The 19,382-nt window shown below is 44.0% G+C and overlaps 1 protein-coding gene across 1 annotated transcript; it reads left to right on the forward strand.

The window, feature by feature from the left end:
* The first annotated feature begins 6,903 nt into the window (after positions 1 to 6,903).
* On the forward strand, positions 6,904 to 17,885 carry LOC116907654 (glutathione S-transferase alpha-4). The gene is made up of 6 exons (XM_032910745.1): positions 6,904 to 7,006; positions 8,088 to 8,139; positions 12,454 to 12,586; positions 14,191 to 14,332; positions 16,260 to 16,391; positions 17,602 to 17,885. The coding sequence occupies exons 1-6, from the start codon at positions 6,920 to 6,922 to the stop codon at positions 17,722 to 17,724; spliced, it is 669 nt and encodes a 222-aa protein (XP_032766636.1). The 5' UTR covers positions 6,904 to 6,919; the 3' UTR covers positions 17,725 to 17,885.
* The last annotated feature ends 1,497 nt before the right edge of the window (positions 17,886 to 19,382 follow it).

The following is a 19,382-nucleotide window of genomic DNA, read 5'->3' on the forward strand; positions in this document are numbered from 1 at the left end:
AGAAATGTTTCCCAGGAGACAAGATCTCCCCTCTGCCTGGAACCTTTTCTTTCTCTCCTCAGGAGACTCGGGGGAGAGTCCCTTTACCCTGAGGTCCATTGTTTCAATAGCAATAGTCTGATAGTCAGACTGAGAGACACAAAGTGTCTCCTTATATTTTTGCCAGCCTGTTACAGAAACTTAACCCACTTTGCATTAGCCAACTGTTTTGAGGGGCAGCACTTTTTAAGAGGCGGCTCTGTCATGAGTGAATTATTGTCACTAAGGAGTGGGTTACGTATTGAAGAACATCAGATATTTAATCACAGGATTTTCTCAAGGATTGGGCTATGCCCTACCTGTAACCAATTACCTACCATTGGCTCTGTACTCCTTGTGGGTTCCAGGCATGGCGATCATGCCTTTTATAACCATCTGCCTCATTCTACAGTACAGGGTAAAATGAAAGGGGGAAAAAAATCATCTTTAATGAGAGAGGGAGGGGTAAAAATCACGTGTTCATCAGGCGTCCACCCCCTAAGATGAATGCATGAGCTTGCTGCCCCTTTCTCCCTCTCATTAAGGGGACACCTCTTTTTTTCTTTCATTTTACCCTGGGCAGTAAAATCTCCATCCTCAGCAAGTGAAAGCCCCTCAATTTTGGCTTGCCCAACCTCCAGAACTGTACGTCTCTAATTTGTTTTCAAATATAAAGTCTTGCTTGGGTCTCCAGTACTCTGTTTTAGCAGCACAAGAATGGAGCACAGCGTAATGCTTCCACTTGCCCACTCTTCTCTATTGTACCTCATGGTTTTGCTGACACACAATTAATTCACAAATCTACCAGCTCTAACCATTCAATATGTTGCTGCTATAGTTACCGAACATGGTGCGTTTATCTATATGTTTATATCACTGGCTTTCCCCATAGGGAACGTAAACACTGCCAGCACAGGAGTTGGAATCGTCACGCACCCTCTGGAGCGCCAGCACCCCAAAAGAGTGCACTCGGTGGTAATGTTTGTCTAATGAGCCAGTGAGAACTTCTAGAGCAAACCTGTTCTTCTCTCTGGGGAATAAAGGGTTAACCAACACTCCTTGGGGGGCGTGTGCATTCTCTAAACGCTCAATGGTTGGTGGGCGGAGCTTTCAATCAAACCTGAAGGACTGTGAACTCTGCTTAACAGCCTCTTTCTCTAGTTCCTGCAGACAAAATCCCAGAAGAAGGTGAGTGTATACGTGTGTGTGTGTGTGTGTGTGTGTGTGTGTGTGTGTGTGTGTGTACTCGTGTGTAGGTGTGTACGTACTCCTCTTGCAGTGAGTCGTCACACAATTTTGCTAAATCTACAGCTTTTATTCCGCAATTGTTTTAACTTTGTAATTTATTTGGTGTTCATTATTTCAAAGCTTGCTTAGATCAAATAAAAGGCACAGATTTTTCTGCATAGTAGATTAAGTGATTGGTGCGGTCTAGAGGTCTTGCTAGGGTTCATTTTCTCTGCCCACTCTTTAGTTAAATAATTAGAAGGCAGGAAACATTTCTACTGCAATAGGTAGCTGTGAAGAAATCTGAAAGCCTGCAGACAGGAGCAGAGAGAATCAGCAGCTGGGGAAAGGGACTTGCTGGGGCCAAGGATCCACCCACACACAGTAGGCACACAGAGGTAAAGATCTACAACGCAGAAATCCACCCCCTTCACCCCAACCCCCATCTCTAATTGGGCTGGATTGTTTGGTTTTGTTTGTTTAGTCTCTGAAGAACTTTTGAGTTTCACTTCAAAGAAAAGATGTTTCTCTAGCCTATAACTGTGATCCAGCCTGGAACTTGTTGAGTTGGTCGCTCAGCAGTGGGCCTGGTGGTGGGAGACAAAAGCCTGCAAGGCCATAGTTTTAAGGGACCAGGCTTTTGTCTCAGCCAGGAGGGTGTAGAAGAAGCCAGCCATCTTGAAAGTTCATCATGTTTATTATGCATCCGTGGCCCCTCTCCCTGTCTGTCTGCTCACTGAAGAATCTAACTCCTAGTCTTTCATGATTCTGAAGAAAATAGAAAATGAACGTCTATCCAATGGGCAGGCTTGCATTGTCTGTGCACAGCTTATGTATGACTGGCCCACTAAAACACCCCAGGCATTATAACTTCATATACTTGAAACTTTAAAAAAAATCACTTTATTTGTTTACATTTCAAATGATAGCCCTCTTCCCAGTTACTTCTCTACACACATACCCCATCTCATCCCCTTCTCCCGCTTTGCCTTTGCTTCTGTGAGGGTGCTCCTCCACCCACCCACCCATTCTCGCCTCAGTGCTCTAGCATCCCCCTGCACTGGGGCCTCAAACTTCCACAGATCAAAGGACCTCCCTTCCCATTGGTGTCAGATAAGGCCATCTTCTGCTACATACGTATCTGAAGCCATGGGTCCCTCCATGTGTACTCACTCTTTGGTTGGTGGTTTAGTCTCTAGGAGCTCTCTGCGGGGTGGGGGATCCTGTTGGTGATATTGTTATTCTTCCTATGGGGGTGCAATCCCCTTCAGCTCCATCAGACCTTCCCCTAGCTCTTCTGTTGGGGTCCCCGGGCTCAGTCTGATGGCTGACTGTGAGCATCTGCATCTGTATTGGTCAGGTGCTGGCAGAACCTCTCAGGGAACAGCCATACCAGGCTCCTGTCAGCAAGCGCTTCTTGATATCAGCAATAGTGTTGGGGTTTGGTGTCTGCAGATACGATGGATGCCTGGGTGGGGAAGTCTCTGGATGGGTGGGGAAGGAAAGTGCCTTTCCTTCAGTCTCTATTCCTTTTTTTTTTTTTTTGGTTCTTTTTTTCGGAGCTGGGGACCGAACCCAGGGCTTTGCGCTTCCTAGGCAAGCGCTCTTCCACTGAGCTAAATCCCCAACCCCTCTGTTCCATTTTTTGTCCTTGTCTTTCCTTTGGATGGGAACAATTCTGGGTTAAAAATTTTGGGATGGGTGGGTGGCCCCACCCCTCAACTGGGGGCCGTGCCTATCTACAAGAGGCGGTCTCTACAGGTTCTGTCTCCCATTTGTTGCTTATTTTGGGAAAACAGGGCTCAGTAGTTATGAGCCCTGGCTGCTCTTCTGAGAGGTCCTGAGTTCAATTCCCAGCAACCACGTGGTGGCTCACAACCATCTGTAAGGGGAACTGATGCCCTCTTCTGGCGTGGGGATGTATATGCAGCAGATCACTCAATAAAGAAATTTTCCAGGACCCAATGGGGATGACTTTAGCCAAAATGCGTAAGACTTAAGTGGAGTTTTAACTGAATTTGAATTTGAAAATACTTATTAGTATTTGGGTGTCCACATATGCTCATGCATGTACACACACCACACACACACACACACACATTCTCCCTAAGAAAATCTCAATTAATTTTTACTTACTTAAAAAGGAAGCAGGTGCCAGCCATAGAGTGTCATTGTGCTTCACTGTGTTCAGAAGACTTAACCCAAATGATCAAACACTGAGGTTTTCCTCCTGGTCCTGCTCGCCCAGGGAACTGTGCTAAGATGAAATGCAGGGGTTCTGGAAGAAGCAAGTTCTGGTAAGGTGTTTACTGGTTTCTTTCTCAGACTTGCCCTAGCCTTTAAATACCACATGGCAGCTCAATTTGTTTATTCTTGCATAGCTACAAGGACCTAGGCAGATTAGAGCCTCTTCCTTGGCTTTACTTTTTCATCTAAGCAGCTGTATAAACCCTTGGCGTTTGGGGAGCATAAACCATCGACTTAAGGAGTTTAGTTTCTGAGTATGGAAGAAGGGGAAGAGATACTTAATACAGGCACCTGGATCAGAGCCTCTGTCCCTCAGAGGTGCTGTGCCCCTCAGGAGTGCTGAGTGGCTGCAGGAAGTATTCACATAGCCAATTGAGAGCTTCTCGGAGGGGTTGGTTTCATGCAGGGGCCTATGTTAGCTGACCCAAGATCTGGTGGTCCATGTGGACCCAGTCCATGGGAAGATAGACAGGGTTCCTTGTAGACCGCTGACCCCCAGAGCTGATGGAACTTTAATTCTAGACTCAGTTTCCCAAACTCTATCTGGGCAGGTCTTTTCATTTCTTTTCCTTTTTTAATTTTATTGTGTGTGGGTGTTTTGTCTGCATGTATGATTGTGCACCACGTGTGCAGTGCCCAAGGGTGCCAGAAAAGGATGTTGGATCCTCTGGGCCTGGAGTTCCTGGGTGTCATGAGCTGCCAAGTGGGTTTTGAGATGAACCCAGGCCTCTGAGCTCTTAACAGTTGAGCCATCTCTCTAGGGCAGACCTTTAACTTCCTAATGGACACCTAGAAACACCCAGGCGCACACAGGGGAGTGCTGCCCACTTCTAACAGAAGCCAGGTTGACTAATTTTCTCACAAGCAAATGTTGCCTTAATCTGCAACAAGGAAGGAACTTTTTTTTAGGTTACTAGGTTTCTATTTTTAGTGACTTGCACATGCTTTTGACCTTGGAGCTAAGCCCTGAACTGAGCTGTGAATGGGAACCTGTGGCCTAACTCATGCAATTGTCGCACCGTAGGAGAAGCGTTCTTCCATTTTCTAGAAGATGTTCTTCTTTTTCACCTAAACTGTCACCCATGACGGCTACTTCTGCTCAGCCCGGATGAGCTGCATGCTGGGCTCTGGGTTGAGGAGTTGCATACAGAATCTGCCCCTTCAGAATCCTTGCGGACGGGGCTCAACCCCCAAGGTCTTCACACAAAAGGCCCACTTGGTGAACTAGCTCTACTGAACTCGTACACACTTGAGCAACTCTTGAGAAGAAGAAACCAGAGTTGAAAAGACTAGCGTGGGCCAGAATGCTGCCATTTGAATCAAATCCAGAACAAGCCATTCTTTTGTTCTCACCAGATCCCCGGGGACAAATTCAGTATTTCTACTACTTTTTTTTTTTTGTTCACTCTGACAATATACTTTAAACGATGAGATAACTAGGTTTACTTTTTTGGAGGATAAACAAACTTGGTTTTCTATATTGCCAATCTCTAGTTTATATTAAACAGTGTTGAGTCAAGAAAAAAGGATTGAAGACCTGCTTTAGGCTTGTATCCTGTAATGTTGGACAAATTTACATGTGCATACGATCTCTGTGTGCTAGATGTGTTTCCCCCACCCGCACAACTTGACACAAACCAGGATCATCTGGGTCTCCTCGCCCCCCTCTGGAATATGGTCCTTCTGTGTAGTCCCTGATATCCTGGAACTGACTGTGTAGACCAGGCTCGCCTCAAACTCACAAGAGGACCTCCTGCCTCTGTCTCCCACGTGCTGGGATTAAAGTCCAGTTCTGTCACATTCAACAGGGTCATTTTCTTGATTTATGGTTAATGAAGGTAGGGCAGCCCAACTGTGTACCATTTCTCCAGTCCCCTTCCTAATTTCCAGAACATAAATTTCCCCCCTAGGACAGGTTTTATGTGTCCCAGATGTCTGTTGTGTGTATTTTAATTTTCATTTGATTTTAGGAATTTTTATACATTTTCTTAGGGATTATTTCTTTGACCTAGCTACCATTTAGTAATCTCCATGAGTTTGTATAATTACTAGGAATTCATGGAGTTTAGGCTTTATTACACTGTGGTCTGGTAAAATGGCATAGAGTTATTTCAATTTTTCTAGCTTTGTTAACATTTCCTTTGTGTCACAGTTCATGGCCTATTTTAAAGAAGATTCATGGGCTTCTGAATACAATATGAATTTTTTGGTGTTTGGGTAGAATGCTTTGTAGATATCTGATAGGTCCATTTGATGTGTGGTGTCATTTAATTCATATATTTCTGTTAAATTTTTTTTTCCTTTTCTTTTTTTTTTTCGGAGCTGGGGACCGAGCCAGGGCCTTGTGCTTGCTAGGCAAGTGCTCTACCACTGAGCTAAATCCCCAACCCCTCTGTTTAATTTTTCTTCAGTTAACCCACCTATTGGAGAAAGTGGATAATGAAGTGAGCTATATGGTTCTTTCTTTCCTTCCTTCTTTCTTTTCTTCTTTCTTTCGTTTGGTGGTTTGTTGCTGTTGTTATTTTTATTTTTTGAGACGGTTTTTGTGTGTGTATGTGTATGTAGCCCAGGCTGGCCTCAGACTCACAGAGATCCACCTGTACCTGCCTCCCGAGTACTGGGATTAAAGGTGTACACTGCCACTGTCCAGCTTTAATGTAGTATTTTCTAACTTGTCATTATGATTAACATATGATATTTCATAGATGTGTTCTTACCTGGTAGCAATTGAAGACTCCCCGGTTCCCGCTGATGTCAGAAAAATTTTTCGGTTTTGTTTGCTTGTTTTTGCACAGATATTTATGAAACCATTATGTCAATTCTTGGTTCCTTTCTCCAAATATACAGAGACAGTCTCCATAACATGGTGCCTTGATGGGTATGGTTGGTTCTTTTCTCTCAAGCTGTGAGCGATAGACAGCATTTATACAGCATAAGGCAAACCATTTATGCACGATTAAATGGCTACTTTTTGGTTTGTTCGTTTGATGGTTTTTGGTTTTGTTTTTCAAGACAGGGTTTCTCTTCGAAGTCTTGGCTGTCGTGGAACTCACTCTGTAGACCAGGCTGGCCTCGAACTCACAGAGATTCACCTGCCTCTGCTTCCTGAGTACTGGGATTAAACTGCTCAGTTTAATTGGCTAATTTTAAAGACCACTACTTCTGCTCAAGAAACAGGATCTTGTTGACTGCCTAGCAACCCCAAATGTCCTGCCCCAGGCGTAACCACCTGCTCACAAGGGCAACTCCTTACCCTGCTTCTGTGCATTTCTCCGTGGCTTGCTCTTGTCTGTGATCCCACACCGGAGCCTTGATCACCACATTTCATCTCGGCTGTAAATGGAGACGAAGTATATGTTGTGTACGAGCTTATTTTCCAAACATATTTTTTTACTGCTGCCCTTTAGGAAACTCTGAACCAGGAGTCATGGAAGCCAAACCCAAGCTCTACTACTTTCAAGGCAGAGGAAGGATGGAGTCGATCCGCTGGCTGCTGGCTACAGCTGGAGTGGAGGTCGGTTCCTGGTTGGGGATGTAGACTAAGTCCCATCTCCTCCTCTCCTTTCTTTCTAAACCCGTTTTCTTAGATAAGAAGGAGGGGAGGGATTACAGCTATGAGGTGCAGGGGAAGAGGGGTGTTGAGGGCCTGGAATATTCTGAAGCTCCTGGAGATGGGGTGAGCTTAGGGGAAGATTAGTTCATTCCCTCCATTGGGATTGGTTGATTTTTCTGAGGCCATTTAACCCCTGCCTCAGCAACTCATTCGTGGGTTTCATGGCTGCCAGCTAGAGCCTTGCCCCAGATGTAAGATCTGCTGACTGTCTCTTCCCTTGACTCCAAACTCTCCTCATGGAACTGCTGTCTCTCCCAAAATGAATGCCATCTCCCCTCAGAACAAGGCTTGCTGCTGTCTTTGTTTCCCACTTTAGAGATTCCTCCATGGTCTGGTCATCTGTCCCACCCCATCTGTCCCAACAAAACCACCCTCACAGAGCTTTAGACGGCTGTAGATGGAGGCTAACTACAGCTTTAGCCATCAGCAGATTACCATAACCTCGCTCGGATAGGATCTCTGGATAGATCAGTCTCAGATAAACTTAATTTGGCCCCATATGAAGAAAAAGTTATAAAACCGAAGAAGGAGATGATAGAAAGAGGAAAAATCACGGGAGACGTTCGGGGCAAAACAAAAGTTTGAAGTTTGGGAAGAGCTAGTTGGGGCAAAGCAAAAATGGAGATCAGCACCTTGGGGATCCTTGATAAAGGTGAACCACCCAGATGTCCTCTTGTCCCATTTTATCCCTTTACAGTCACCCAACCAGTAGCCACCCACCCACCCCCCCCAGTCAGTGCATCCCAGAACAGCTACGCATGCAGTCAACATGTAGGTGACAATACGTCACAAGGTCGCATACCCCTGAGAGCTAATCCCTAAATGCACACCCCAGCACACTCATAGGTGGGAGCTGGCAGCTCTGTGACCCCCTTTTAGACTTTTGTTCTGAAGGCCATAAAGCATTTCTGAGAGGTATCCGGATCTCTCTCCCTGCTTCCTATCTTAAAGTTGTAACAGTGCCTCTCTATCCTCAATCTAGTTTGAAGAAGAATTTCTTGAGACGAGAGAACAATATGAGAAGTTGCAAAAGGGTGAGTCTCGATTCATTCAGCACTGTCTTATTGGAAAAAATAAAAACTTGTTTCTGGAAACATTCATCACGTAGAACATAGGTCTCAGGAATGACAGCTACTACTAGGAAAGGGTAGCTATTCCTACAGACATTGATTAAGCCCTGTCTTCCTGATGCAAAGTAATTCACCGGCTCTATGATCTCTGTAGTCTTCAAATATATCCGGTATCTGACCTCAGTGGCCTCAATCAGCATAATATTATAAGCTCCTTAGTTCTGAGTGGCTCAGCACCCAACTCCCTTAAACAATTCTTAATATTGTCTTGGTGTCTGGGAGCAGGGCAAGGGGACTAGTACCCTTTGTACTTTGTATCTTTCTTGGTGTTTTTAATAGATTTATCGAATTATGGCACAAAGGATAGAATTAAAACTAAATCATATCCAGCTTTTGCTTTTAAATTTCAAATTTTCTGACAATTTTATTAATATATATAAATTATTTTGATCACATCTCCTTGCGCTCCTCCTTCCCCCCCCTACTCATTACCCTCTCTTCTCCTCTCTTCCCCCCCATTGAATGTGCTTTCTTCTTCCCAGCAAGTTTCCTTCCTATTTTTATCTAGGATGATGTCATTATGCAGCAAGGCAGGTCCAGGATAAGGTGAAGCCCATGATTGGATGAGAAGGAAGAGTAGGCGGGGAAAAGTCTAGGCCAGAGAGAAGAGGAGGAGAATCGAAAAAGATCAAGATGGAGTCTATGAAGGAAGATGGTTCAGATTTAGGTGAACTAGATCGATTTTATCTTGTCTAGGTGGGCGGTTTATATCTTTATCAATTTGTAGTGAATTTATTGTATGGATGTATTGTGGATTGAGAATTTAACATATAAATCTAATTGCAAAATTACAAGTTTCTGGAATTTTGATTTTACTGGGCTAAAGAAGTCAGTGTGTGAAAGAAATGGTTAAGAGGCAGTAGGAATGAGCGGAAATGGTTCTGTTGCTCGTCCACAGAATGAGAGATGTGTGCGTGCGTGTGTGTGCGTGCGGGTGCGTGCGTGTGTGTGCGTGCGGGTGCGTGCGTGCGTGTGTGCGTGCGCGTGCGTGTGTGTGCGCCAGGTGTGGAAGCTACCACCTAGGGAACCTCACAGAGAGGATGGCTAAAAGGGAGACAGCCGGAAGAGGGCGCTTGTGGGCTGCGTGGCAGAGTAGCAGCCAGAACGAACAGATCCAGCTCAAGGGAACTGATAGCAAAGGATCCTTTTTTATTTTTACTGCAACATTTTTAAATCTTTTTTTTTAATCACTGAATTTAGTTAGAATTGTTTGTGTGAGCATGGTTGGGAGGTTATTTACTGGGCAGTTTACAAGGGGCTACACCACTGAAGAATATGACTCCTCCTCTAACCCTATCTATTTACTATCAATAGATCCTCAAGGAATCGTGGGGCCCTAAAGCCCTTCCTCTATCCATGATGGAATGTTGATGGACCCAGTCTTGATCCAGTCACAGTAACCATAGCCGCTGTGATTTCATGAGTGCCATGATCCAGGGACACCATTTTATAGCATCCCTCCTCAGCCTCCCACTCGTATGTACATCTGACCTCTCAGAGAGGATGCTGCCCTGGAGAGAGTGATATAAATGTCCTAGGTAGGCTCCAGTCACTTCTCAGCTCTTTGACAACTAAGGAGCTCCCACATTACTTGCCACTCACAACAAACTAAGTCATCTTTTAACCATAGTTTGCCTATAGTTCTAATCTGTGAACATAAATATAAATATTTAAACAGTAGTTGGACAACACATCCATTTAGCAAGCCAAAGAAGCAGACTTGCTTGAGTTTATGACCTCTTCAGCCACAGACCTTGGATGAAGTTACAGCATGAACCCTTTCTTATAGAAGGGGTTTAAAATTCAACCTGAGAGTAGTTGACTATCCCCATAATAGCCATACCACTATTATAGTAAGTAGTGCATTTTTGCCAGGGAGATTGGTATTGTAGCATGCATGATCTATAGCTGGGTGAGACCACTGATGGCTACCCCCCTCTCCAAGTAGCCTACACAGCATGCTACAGGATGATGAGAGGTAGCCACAGGGATGAGACTTCTAGTTCAGTGCACACTGGATTTCTCTATGTCTTGAAGCCAAAGTGAGTGATGTCTTTAGAAGTAGGCTCTATCCTCTAGCTCTGGCGGGAAACCGAGAGCATTGCAATAGCTTGCATTATTGGGAGGGGCTTCTGGGACCTCCCAAACCAATGACTCACAGGGGCCACTCCTTTACCTAGTACTAGTATTTTTGTCTAATTACCCATGACTTCTTTTTTTTTTTTTTTTTTGTTTGTTTTGTTTTGGTTTTTTTTTTTTTTTGGGACCTAACCCAGGGCCTTGCGCTTCCTAGGTAAGCGCTCTACCACTGAGGGAAATCCCCAGCCCCTACCCATGACTTCTGGGGACAGCGTTTACACATCCCTTCAGTGTATCTCGGTTCCCACACTCTATCTTTTTAAAAATATATTTAATTGGGCTGGAGAGATGGCTCAGTGGCTAAGAGCACTAACTGCTCTTCTAGACGTCCTGAGCTCAATTCCCAGCAACCACATGGTAGCTCACAACCATCTGTAATGGGATCTGATGCCCTCTTCTGGTGTGTCTGAAGACAGCAATGGTGTGCTCATATACATAAAATAAATCTTTATTTAAAAAAAATATATATATATTTAATTAGATTACCAGGTTTCCATATGGCTTTTTCATATCTCCTAAGGTTTGGTTTACTCTTCTCTTCTCCCGTGACTGAATGTTGACAGGCCCAGTCTTGTGCAGGCTTGATGCAGTCCGTCTCAGCCGCTGTGAGGTAGGGATTATAGAGGCCAAATCATGCCCGGGAGTTACCAGGCCATATCCTGTTTCTCAGTATTTGGCCCTTATGTTCCTTCCTCCCTCTCTTCTGTGATTTTTCCTGAGCTTTTCCCACTCTTCCTTTTGTATCGCTTGCATTCTATTCCTGTCCCAAACCTTGAATCCCCTCCCCTCCCTTCTAGCTCCCAAGGTTTTACGGATACTCCAAGTTAGACATTAAGCACGTACGTCTAAAGCCTTGAGGCTAGGATGCACATATGGGAAAGAACAAGTGACATTTGTCCTCCTGGCCTGGGTTTCCTCACTCAGGACAGCATTTTCCAGTTCTATCCATTTCCCCCCAAATTTTATACTCTTCCTTTTCTTTAGTACCGAGTAGAATTCCACTGTGTATATAGACCACATTTTCATCCTCCGTTCATTAGTTCATGGGCGTCTTGGCTGGTTCTATTTCCCGGCTATTGTGAACAAAATAACAACAAACATCTATGTACATGTATGTCTGTGGAGGAGATACGGTATTACTGTGTAGTCTAGGCTGTCCTTGAATTTGCTACTCTGTAGACATCTTAGTTTGTGTCTCACTCTACTGTGTCCATACAAGGACAGAATTACATAGCATATAAACCTCAGAGTGTTTCTCTGCTGTTAAGCAGTGAGAAGCTGTAGTTATTGTAAGCAGTCGCCAACTAACACTTGCTCTTGACTCACTTTGATTATTGGCATTGGTTTATAGCTACTATGACCTTTTCTGCTTTCAAATCCAGCTAAATAGATATCGTTGTTAGCAGTAGGACACTGAAGCTCAGATAAGTAACTTGTTCAAACACGCATGGCTAGAGTGGATTGGAAATGATCTTGAACCCAGGACTGTATGTGATGTGTTCCTGTTGCTGTGTCTGTCCTTCCTGCTGTCGTGTGTGCCTATAAACTATGTGTTTTTAAAAGAATGCATACTCTCAGACTTCAGTCTCAACCCAGAATACTGAGAGCAAGGGATGCCTTAGCAACCTTTCATGCCAAATGCCCAAAGACTTTTACACAACTTAAGCTTTGAGAACCAGAAATGCTAGCTCTGTGTGTGTGTGTGTGTGTGTGTGTCTGTGTGTGTGTGTTTGTGTGTCTGTGTGTCTGTGTGTGTGTTTGTGCATGCATGCATGCATGCATACTTACGTGTGTGTGTATACATATATATGTATATATATATTAGAGTAAATATAGAACAATCTTTTTTAAATTTCTATTGTCCAATACACAAAAAAATTCATGAAGTAATCACAGAAGGCTCAGATTTGAACACAGGGACAAATGATTGGCATTTCCTTATCTACTGGGGCCTGTCATTCATCCTCATAACTGAAGACTGACAACCACCCAGTGGATTTGGTTGGACCATCCTCAGATGGACTGCAACCACTGAAGCCATTGAAGATGAGTATCTTACCCCTCTCTTTCACATCCCAGATGGATGCCTGCTTTTTGGCCAAGTCCCATTGGTGGAAATAGACGGGATGCTGCTGACACAGACCAGAGCCATCCTCAGCTACCTGGCCGCCAAGTACAACTTGTATGGGAAGGACCTGAAGGAGAGAGTCAGGTACCTTAGCGTTCCTTCCAGGGCTAAATGTTTAACCAAGCGTCTGCGCTCACACAGCAACCTGACTTGGTTATATCTTTCAGCAGGAACTAAAGGGAGAGAGTGAGGGAACAAAGGGGAGGTGTGTTGCTAGAGTTGATGTGGCTTGGGCTGAGGACATATTCCACACCCTCTTTTTGTATATAGTCACACTAGTCAGCTTGTAGTATTCTCACATTTGTGCCTAGCAAACTACGTTCTCAGAAAATGACCTACTAAAGTATTTTACATGAAGGCACAAATGACCAATTCAGCTAACAAGCCTTGAACATTATATTGATGATTAATTTTGCTATCAACTTGAAACGGAGTTCACTTAGCAAGCACTTGTCTATGGGTTTCTGGGTAGCTTCTATGTGGCCTAGACTGGAGTTATCCTAGCTAGACTCACCCATATGTCTTGCCAACCAGTAGTTAGCCAGGTAGCTCTGGATGTGGGTATTGGCCAATTGTCAGTTCAGGAGGAATAGGCCACACGTCCACATCCTGGCGTTCTAACTCATGGCATGTAGACAGTTCTAAGAGTAGAAGAATGTAAGTATTATAAGCTTTGAACCCAGAACGAGTCCCACTTATTCCCACCTTCCTCATTAGTCAGTCACGAGGGCAGCCTGGGAAGAAGGCCTGTAGATGGAAGGACCTGACAGGAATTCATCAATACTGGAGGAGGAAAAGCTGGAGGTTCAGGGTTTTTTCCCCTTGCATCTGTATACTACAGATATCTGCTCTATTATATGCTGTGCCTGACCTGGCTAAGGATAATCAAGGCAAATAGTTTATTAAACCAAATAGTTTAGTTTCCTGTAGATAAGTAGACTCAAGGCAAAAGGAAAGAAAGAGAAAGAAAAAAGAAATAGAAAAAAAAAAAGAAAGAAAATCTAATCTATATTTGGGGTTAAGTACAGTGTCCCTAAGATCTCATCACAGCAAACATTAAAGTGGTGGTGGTCAGTGCATGTAGAAGTTACGGTAGAAAATCCCAAGCTCCACTATTCAGACAACAGAAAGGGTGCCTAGGAATGAGCAAAGCTAGAAGCCCAGCGGCCAGCCGATCTCCACATCCCCACACCTCCCTTGGTAAAGCAGATGGCAGGAGACGCAATTCCACAGCCTACGAGTACCATGCATTCTCACTGTTTTGATATATAGCCACCCATCCCCCACCCCCACCCTACCCCCCACCCCACAGGGTTTCTCTGTGTAGCCCTGGCTGTCCTGGAACTCACTCTGTAGACCAGGCTGGCCTCGAACTCGAACTTACAGAGATCCACTGGCCTCTGCTTCCTGAGTGCTGGGATTACAGGTGTGTGCCGCCACCTCCTGGCTTGAGGTGTACTTTTTATTAAGTGGTTTTTGTTGTTGTTTTGTTCTGATTTGTTTTTTTATAGTCTCCAAACCATCATAATCGCACTCTGCTCGTGGCAGATTTCAGCATATAGGCACATGTTCCCTTCATACAGCCTTCCATTCAGTGAGTGTTGTCAGATCCTCTGCTTTCTCAGCTGGTTAGGTCTGACTTGCAGTCCAAGGTTCCTTTCCAATGGGACGCTCTGGTGTGTTTTCAGGATTGACATGTATGCCGATGGCACCCAGGACCTGATGATGATGATTATCGGGGCTCCATTTAAAGCCCCTCAGGAAAAAGAAGAGAGCCTAGCTTTAGCAGTGAAGAGGGCTAAAACCCGTTACTTCCCAGTGTTTGAAAAGGTAAGCTTGTTTACCTCCTGATGTGCAGAATATTTAAGAATCAGTGTTCAAAAAGATAAACAAGACGGGGGCCACTGGGCAAAGACACCTGCTCTCAAGTCTGAAAGCTTGATTTAAAATTTGAGGACTCCGATGGTGGAAGGAGACACCCAACTCCTGCAGGCTGTCCTCTGGTCTCTTCATGCATAGCATGGCACATGCATCTCCCCATACATAGTCAGACAACATAAAACATACAAATAAAAACACAGGCTGTATCAGAGCTTCCCTGCTGTAGGGTCTGTGGTGTTTTGAATGAGAGTGGCTGCCATAGGCTCACATATTTAAATACTCTTTTCTTCATAAGTTTTGACCCTGTTTTAGTTACTTTTCTATTGCTATAATAAGACATCATGACTAAGGCCACTTATAGGAGGAAGAGTTTATTTGGGACTCACAGTTTCAGAGGGTTAGAGTCCATGACCATCATGGTAGGGAGCATGGCATCAGGCATGCAGGCGTGGTGCTGGAGCAGTAGATAAGACCTTACATATTAAGATACAAGCATGAGATACAGAGAGCTTACTAAGAATGGTGTGGGTTTTTGAAACCTCAAAGCCTGCCGCAGTGATACTGCCGCAGTGATACGCATCCCTCAACCAGGCTACACCTTCTAATCCTTTCAAATAGTTCTACTCCGTGGTAACCAAGTATTCAAATCTGAGCCTACTGAAGATATTCTCACTCAAACAACTACAATGTTTATTGTATCTAATTTGTTTGATACAATTGATTTCTTATTCAGAAATGTAGACTGAAACTACACCCATTCCTCATCACAAAGAGGTGTAAGAATTGGTTTTATGTATTTCCACCCAGTTTTTCAATATAAATAAAGGCATTTTCTTTTCATTTATAGATAATTGTGGTTTTATTGAAGGTATTTACACCACTATTTTATTATTATTTAGAAGATGTTCCAAAGCAAAATTTCTGTGTAACTACTAGTTGGCATTAACAAATGTCAATTCTACTACTTTCTTGCTTAAGACCTTTTCCTAATAATTAGATTTTTTAATTTAGATTTTTTTAAATAGTATTTTTAAAATATTTTATTTATTTATTATATATTATGAGTACATTATAGCTGTCTTCAGACACACCAAAAGAGGGCATCGGATCCCATTTCAGATGGTTGTGAGCCACCCTGTGGTTGCTGGGATTTGAACTCAGGACCTCGGGAAGAGCAGTCAGTGCTCTTAACCACTGAGCCATCTCTCCAGCCCCTAATTTAGATTTTTAAAAAATTTTATTTTATGTGTATGAGTATTTTCCCTGCCTGAATGAATGTCTGTGTATCATGTGTGTGCCTGGTAACCATGGAAACCAAAAGAACTGTCAGATCTCCTGGAACCGGAGTTACAGAAGGTGTACATGCTGTGAATCATTGAGACATTTATCCGGACCCTTTCCCAAGTTCTTACATATGTTATCCCCTCTTTGTGTGAACCATTTTTTTTTTAAATGTATTTGCTACTCAAAGCTGACTCTGGTGTCTTTTTATATTTCCATTGGGTATGGAAAAATTCTCTTCTTTTCAAGTGTGGTCTTCCAGTTCCACCGGTGACTTATTTTGATTTGTGTCACCGCAGCTGGGTCTCAATAGTTGTAGCTCCCATGTCTCTGAACTGGTGGGTGCAGCTTTCCTTCACTTCCCCCGGGCTTTTCAAAAAATTGTCAGTACTTCACCACACAAGGGCCCTGATGATCACTGACCTTTCCCAAACAGAGCGAACCAGTTTATAGTTCGTGCTCGAGGGTTGGCTTTACCCCTTCTTGACAGGACTGGAGACCAAAAAAAAAAAAAGACTTCAGTGAATCTCTCAGTACAGATAGGCAAATCGTGATTACTTCCATTAAAATAGGGTTTTTTTCCCCTTCTCTGTAGATTTTAAAAGACCACGGAGAGGATTTTCTTGTTGGCAACCAACTCAGTTGGGCAGACATACAGCTACTAGAAGCCATTTTGATGGTGGAAGAAATCAGTGCTCCTGTGTTGTCCGACTTCCCTCTGCTGCAGGTAGGACGCTGGTCAGTGTGGACACAGCCCAGGGAGGTGCAGCTGGACCAAAGACTACAACAATACACACCTCGAGGCTGAACTTAAAACTTAGGAGAAACCGTTCCTTAGAATATCGTCATCTTCACTCTGGTTGTGTGATCTCGCTTACACTGTAGGGTCCGTCAGGGAATGAAACTTTACGTGATGGGGAAATGGGGATTTGAGGTTCCAGTATGAACACTTAAACTGCTGGGGCATGTGGCTCACAGGGCCAGCATGCAATGAGGTCTTAGTTCAATCCCTAATAAATGCAAAACTCTCAGAACACTCGGGACTTTTTTTTTCAGTACTCTGAACATTTTTACTTCCTGAAGCAAGAATATCGATCTTTTGTTCTTCCTTCCTGGCTCCTATAAGATGGCGCTGTTCACTTTGAGTGGTCCTGATGCTGGGCCATCCTTTGGTTGCATTGCCCTAGATTGCGGGAAGAATCCCATGATTACCACACTTACTCCGCCCGGGGCTCTAGCTCCTCTCATTTCTCTCAGAGAAAACCACTAGGTTTTGTCTGTTAAGAACAGTGTTTCTAATTAGTTTCTTCTAATTAGTTATACTGAAAATATAAACCACATTTAAGAGCAGACTCCATGCCCAGCAATAGATGGCCAACATAAAACTCGATGGTGTTTTTGGAGTTTTTGTTTGGTTTTGGTCTCATATTGCTTTGTCTGGGTCCCTTGACTGGCCTTTTGCCTATATATTGTGTTTTCCATTTTGAGGTTTTATGAGTTTTGTTTGTGTGTATTTATCTGTCTACATGTATATGTGTTTCTCCTGCTTTTTTTTTTTTTTTTTTTTTTTTTTTTTTTTTGGTTCTTTTTTTCGCTGGGGATCGAACCCAGGGCCTTGCGCTTCCTAGGCAAGCGCTCTACCACTGAGCTAAATCCCCAACCCCTGCTTTTTTTTTATTTTTCTTTTATTTGTTAGTTTGTTCTTTTTGTTTTATCCCTGTTTGTTTGTCTTCTATTTGCCTTTTGTTAGAGAGAGAGAGAGAGAGAGAGAGAGAGAGAGGTGTTGAATGCGTGAGGAAGTGGGGGGATCTGGGAGGGGAAGGATAGGGATGGAAAGAAAAAATTGTAGGAAAATCATCTCCTCTTATAACCAAATCCTGATTTCCTAGTGGTTGTGCCAGCTACTGAGCCCCTCACTTCACCATTTCTTGTTTCAGGCATTTAAGACAAGAATCAGCAACATTCCTACAATTAAGAAGTTCCTGCAACCTGGAAGTCAGAGGAAGCCACCTCCGGATGGCCACTATGTTGACGTGGTCAGGACCGTCCTGAAGTTCTAGTGACAGCGTGCTTTAAAGTGGCTACTGCAAGGGTCCAATCGCAGCAGCAGCTACAGAGCATTCCAGAGGCAAGATAGAGCTCCCAGGAGTAAAGGTCTTCAAAGAACAAAACCACTCTGTCCACAATGACAAATGCCAATTAAATAGAGTGAAAAACTATTCTCATTGGTGAGGTGTTCATTTTGTTTTAAGCTTGTCAGCTGTAGATGACAGCCTACAAATGTCATGAAACGAGAGTACCTTATGAGGTGGTAGACAGACATACAGATTCAGGACATTGAGCTAAAGGGGGCACTATTTTAGTGTCTTATAAAGGTCAGGACCGTAACTAGGGGTGGTGGCGAATGCAGACTTGGAAGCAGAGGATCACTTCAGTGTCTACACTGGTTTCTGAGAACTTAGGATTGGAAATAAGGTCGAACAGTGCTGGGAATCACTGTGCTGTCTACTAGGAAAAAAAACAAAACACCTCGCACATCAGACAGCCCTCCTCCAGCAACAAGAGCCATGGAAGTTTGGTTCTTACTTTGCCTAGACAATCCCAGAGACCAGTGGGACCAACCAGTGAATACTTCCTTATTCACCAAAGCTTCCTCAGCCTTGATGTGCTTTCTTTAAGGTTACTAACGTCATACATTAAAGCTGGACCCCGCACAGGGTTCATTTGATGGGAGTAGAAGAGGTGGAGATGGTACTGTGACTTGGTGGCTTCTGGTCCGAAGAAAGCTCCTGCCAGTGGTTTGGAAAACGTGATTGCCAGCTCCAGTTTTCTCCTAGGACAGCCCACCTGTTCTTAAAAATTACATTTATTTGTTAGGGATGTGTGTGTGTGTGTGTGTGTGTGTGTGTGTGTGTGTGTGTGCGTGTGTGTGTACAGGCATATGTCACGGTGCATATAAAAATTGAGGACAACATTCAGAAGTCACCCCAGGGTTGAACTCTGGCTGTCAGCCTTGTGGACAAGGACCTCAAGCTGCTGAGTACCTCACCAGCTCCCTTTCCTGTCGATTTCTGGTGTGCATCATGCCTTTTCTTGTGAAATAACTTGATGATTTGGATTTCATTCCATTTCCTTAGGGCCATCGAGGAGTGCGACTGCACGAATGTTTCACCCTGCTCCACTCCTCCCTCCTCCTTTCTTCAGGTGATGGGCTGATCAGCAATTATGACAGCCAGGCCCCTCTGCATACCCCACCCTGGTACATGTGAGCCTGGGCCCCTTCTGTAGTCATCAGCCTTGCCTTATGTAATGAGCACATAAAACGATTCGTTTACTGGGTTCGTATCCTTCCCATCGTCTTGTCAATGATATACTTCCAACCACCGTAAGCCAGGGACCACCCGTACCTCCTGATTCTTCCTCTGTGGTTATCTTTGGCTCCACTGCCTGTGTGCAGAGTGGAGCATCCTCCATATCAGGAGTTATAATTGGTCTTTTAGAAAAAGTGAACCTCAGAAAACCCAACTGCATTAGGGAGCTTGGAGGCCCCGCTTTCATTCCTCCACTGGTAGAATCTGAGTTTTGGACAGAGAAAGAATAGAGGTACTGCGTTGAGATGACCATAGGGATGGGGCTTGGAACTCAGGAGGCCCTTGGTCCTGTTTGAAAAGGTATTGGCGTGGCAATTCTATTGCTACCATTGGTCCCTATCTTAGTG

Source organism: Rattus rattus, chromosome 8 (assembly GCF_011064425.1).
Source record: "Rattus rattus isolate New Zealand chromosome 8, Rrattus_CSIRO_v1, whole genome shotgun sequence".
Classification (NCBI taxonomy): domain Eukaryota; kingdom Metazoa; phylum Chordata; class Mammalia; order Rodentia; family Muridae; genus Rattus; species Rattus rattus.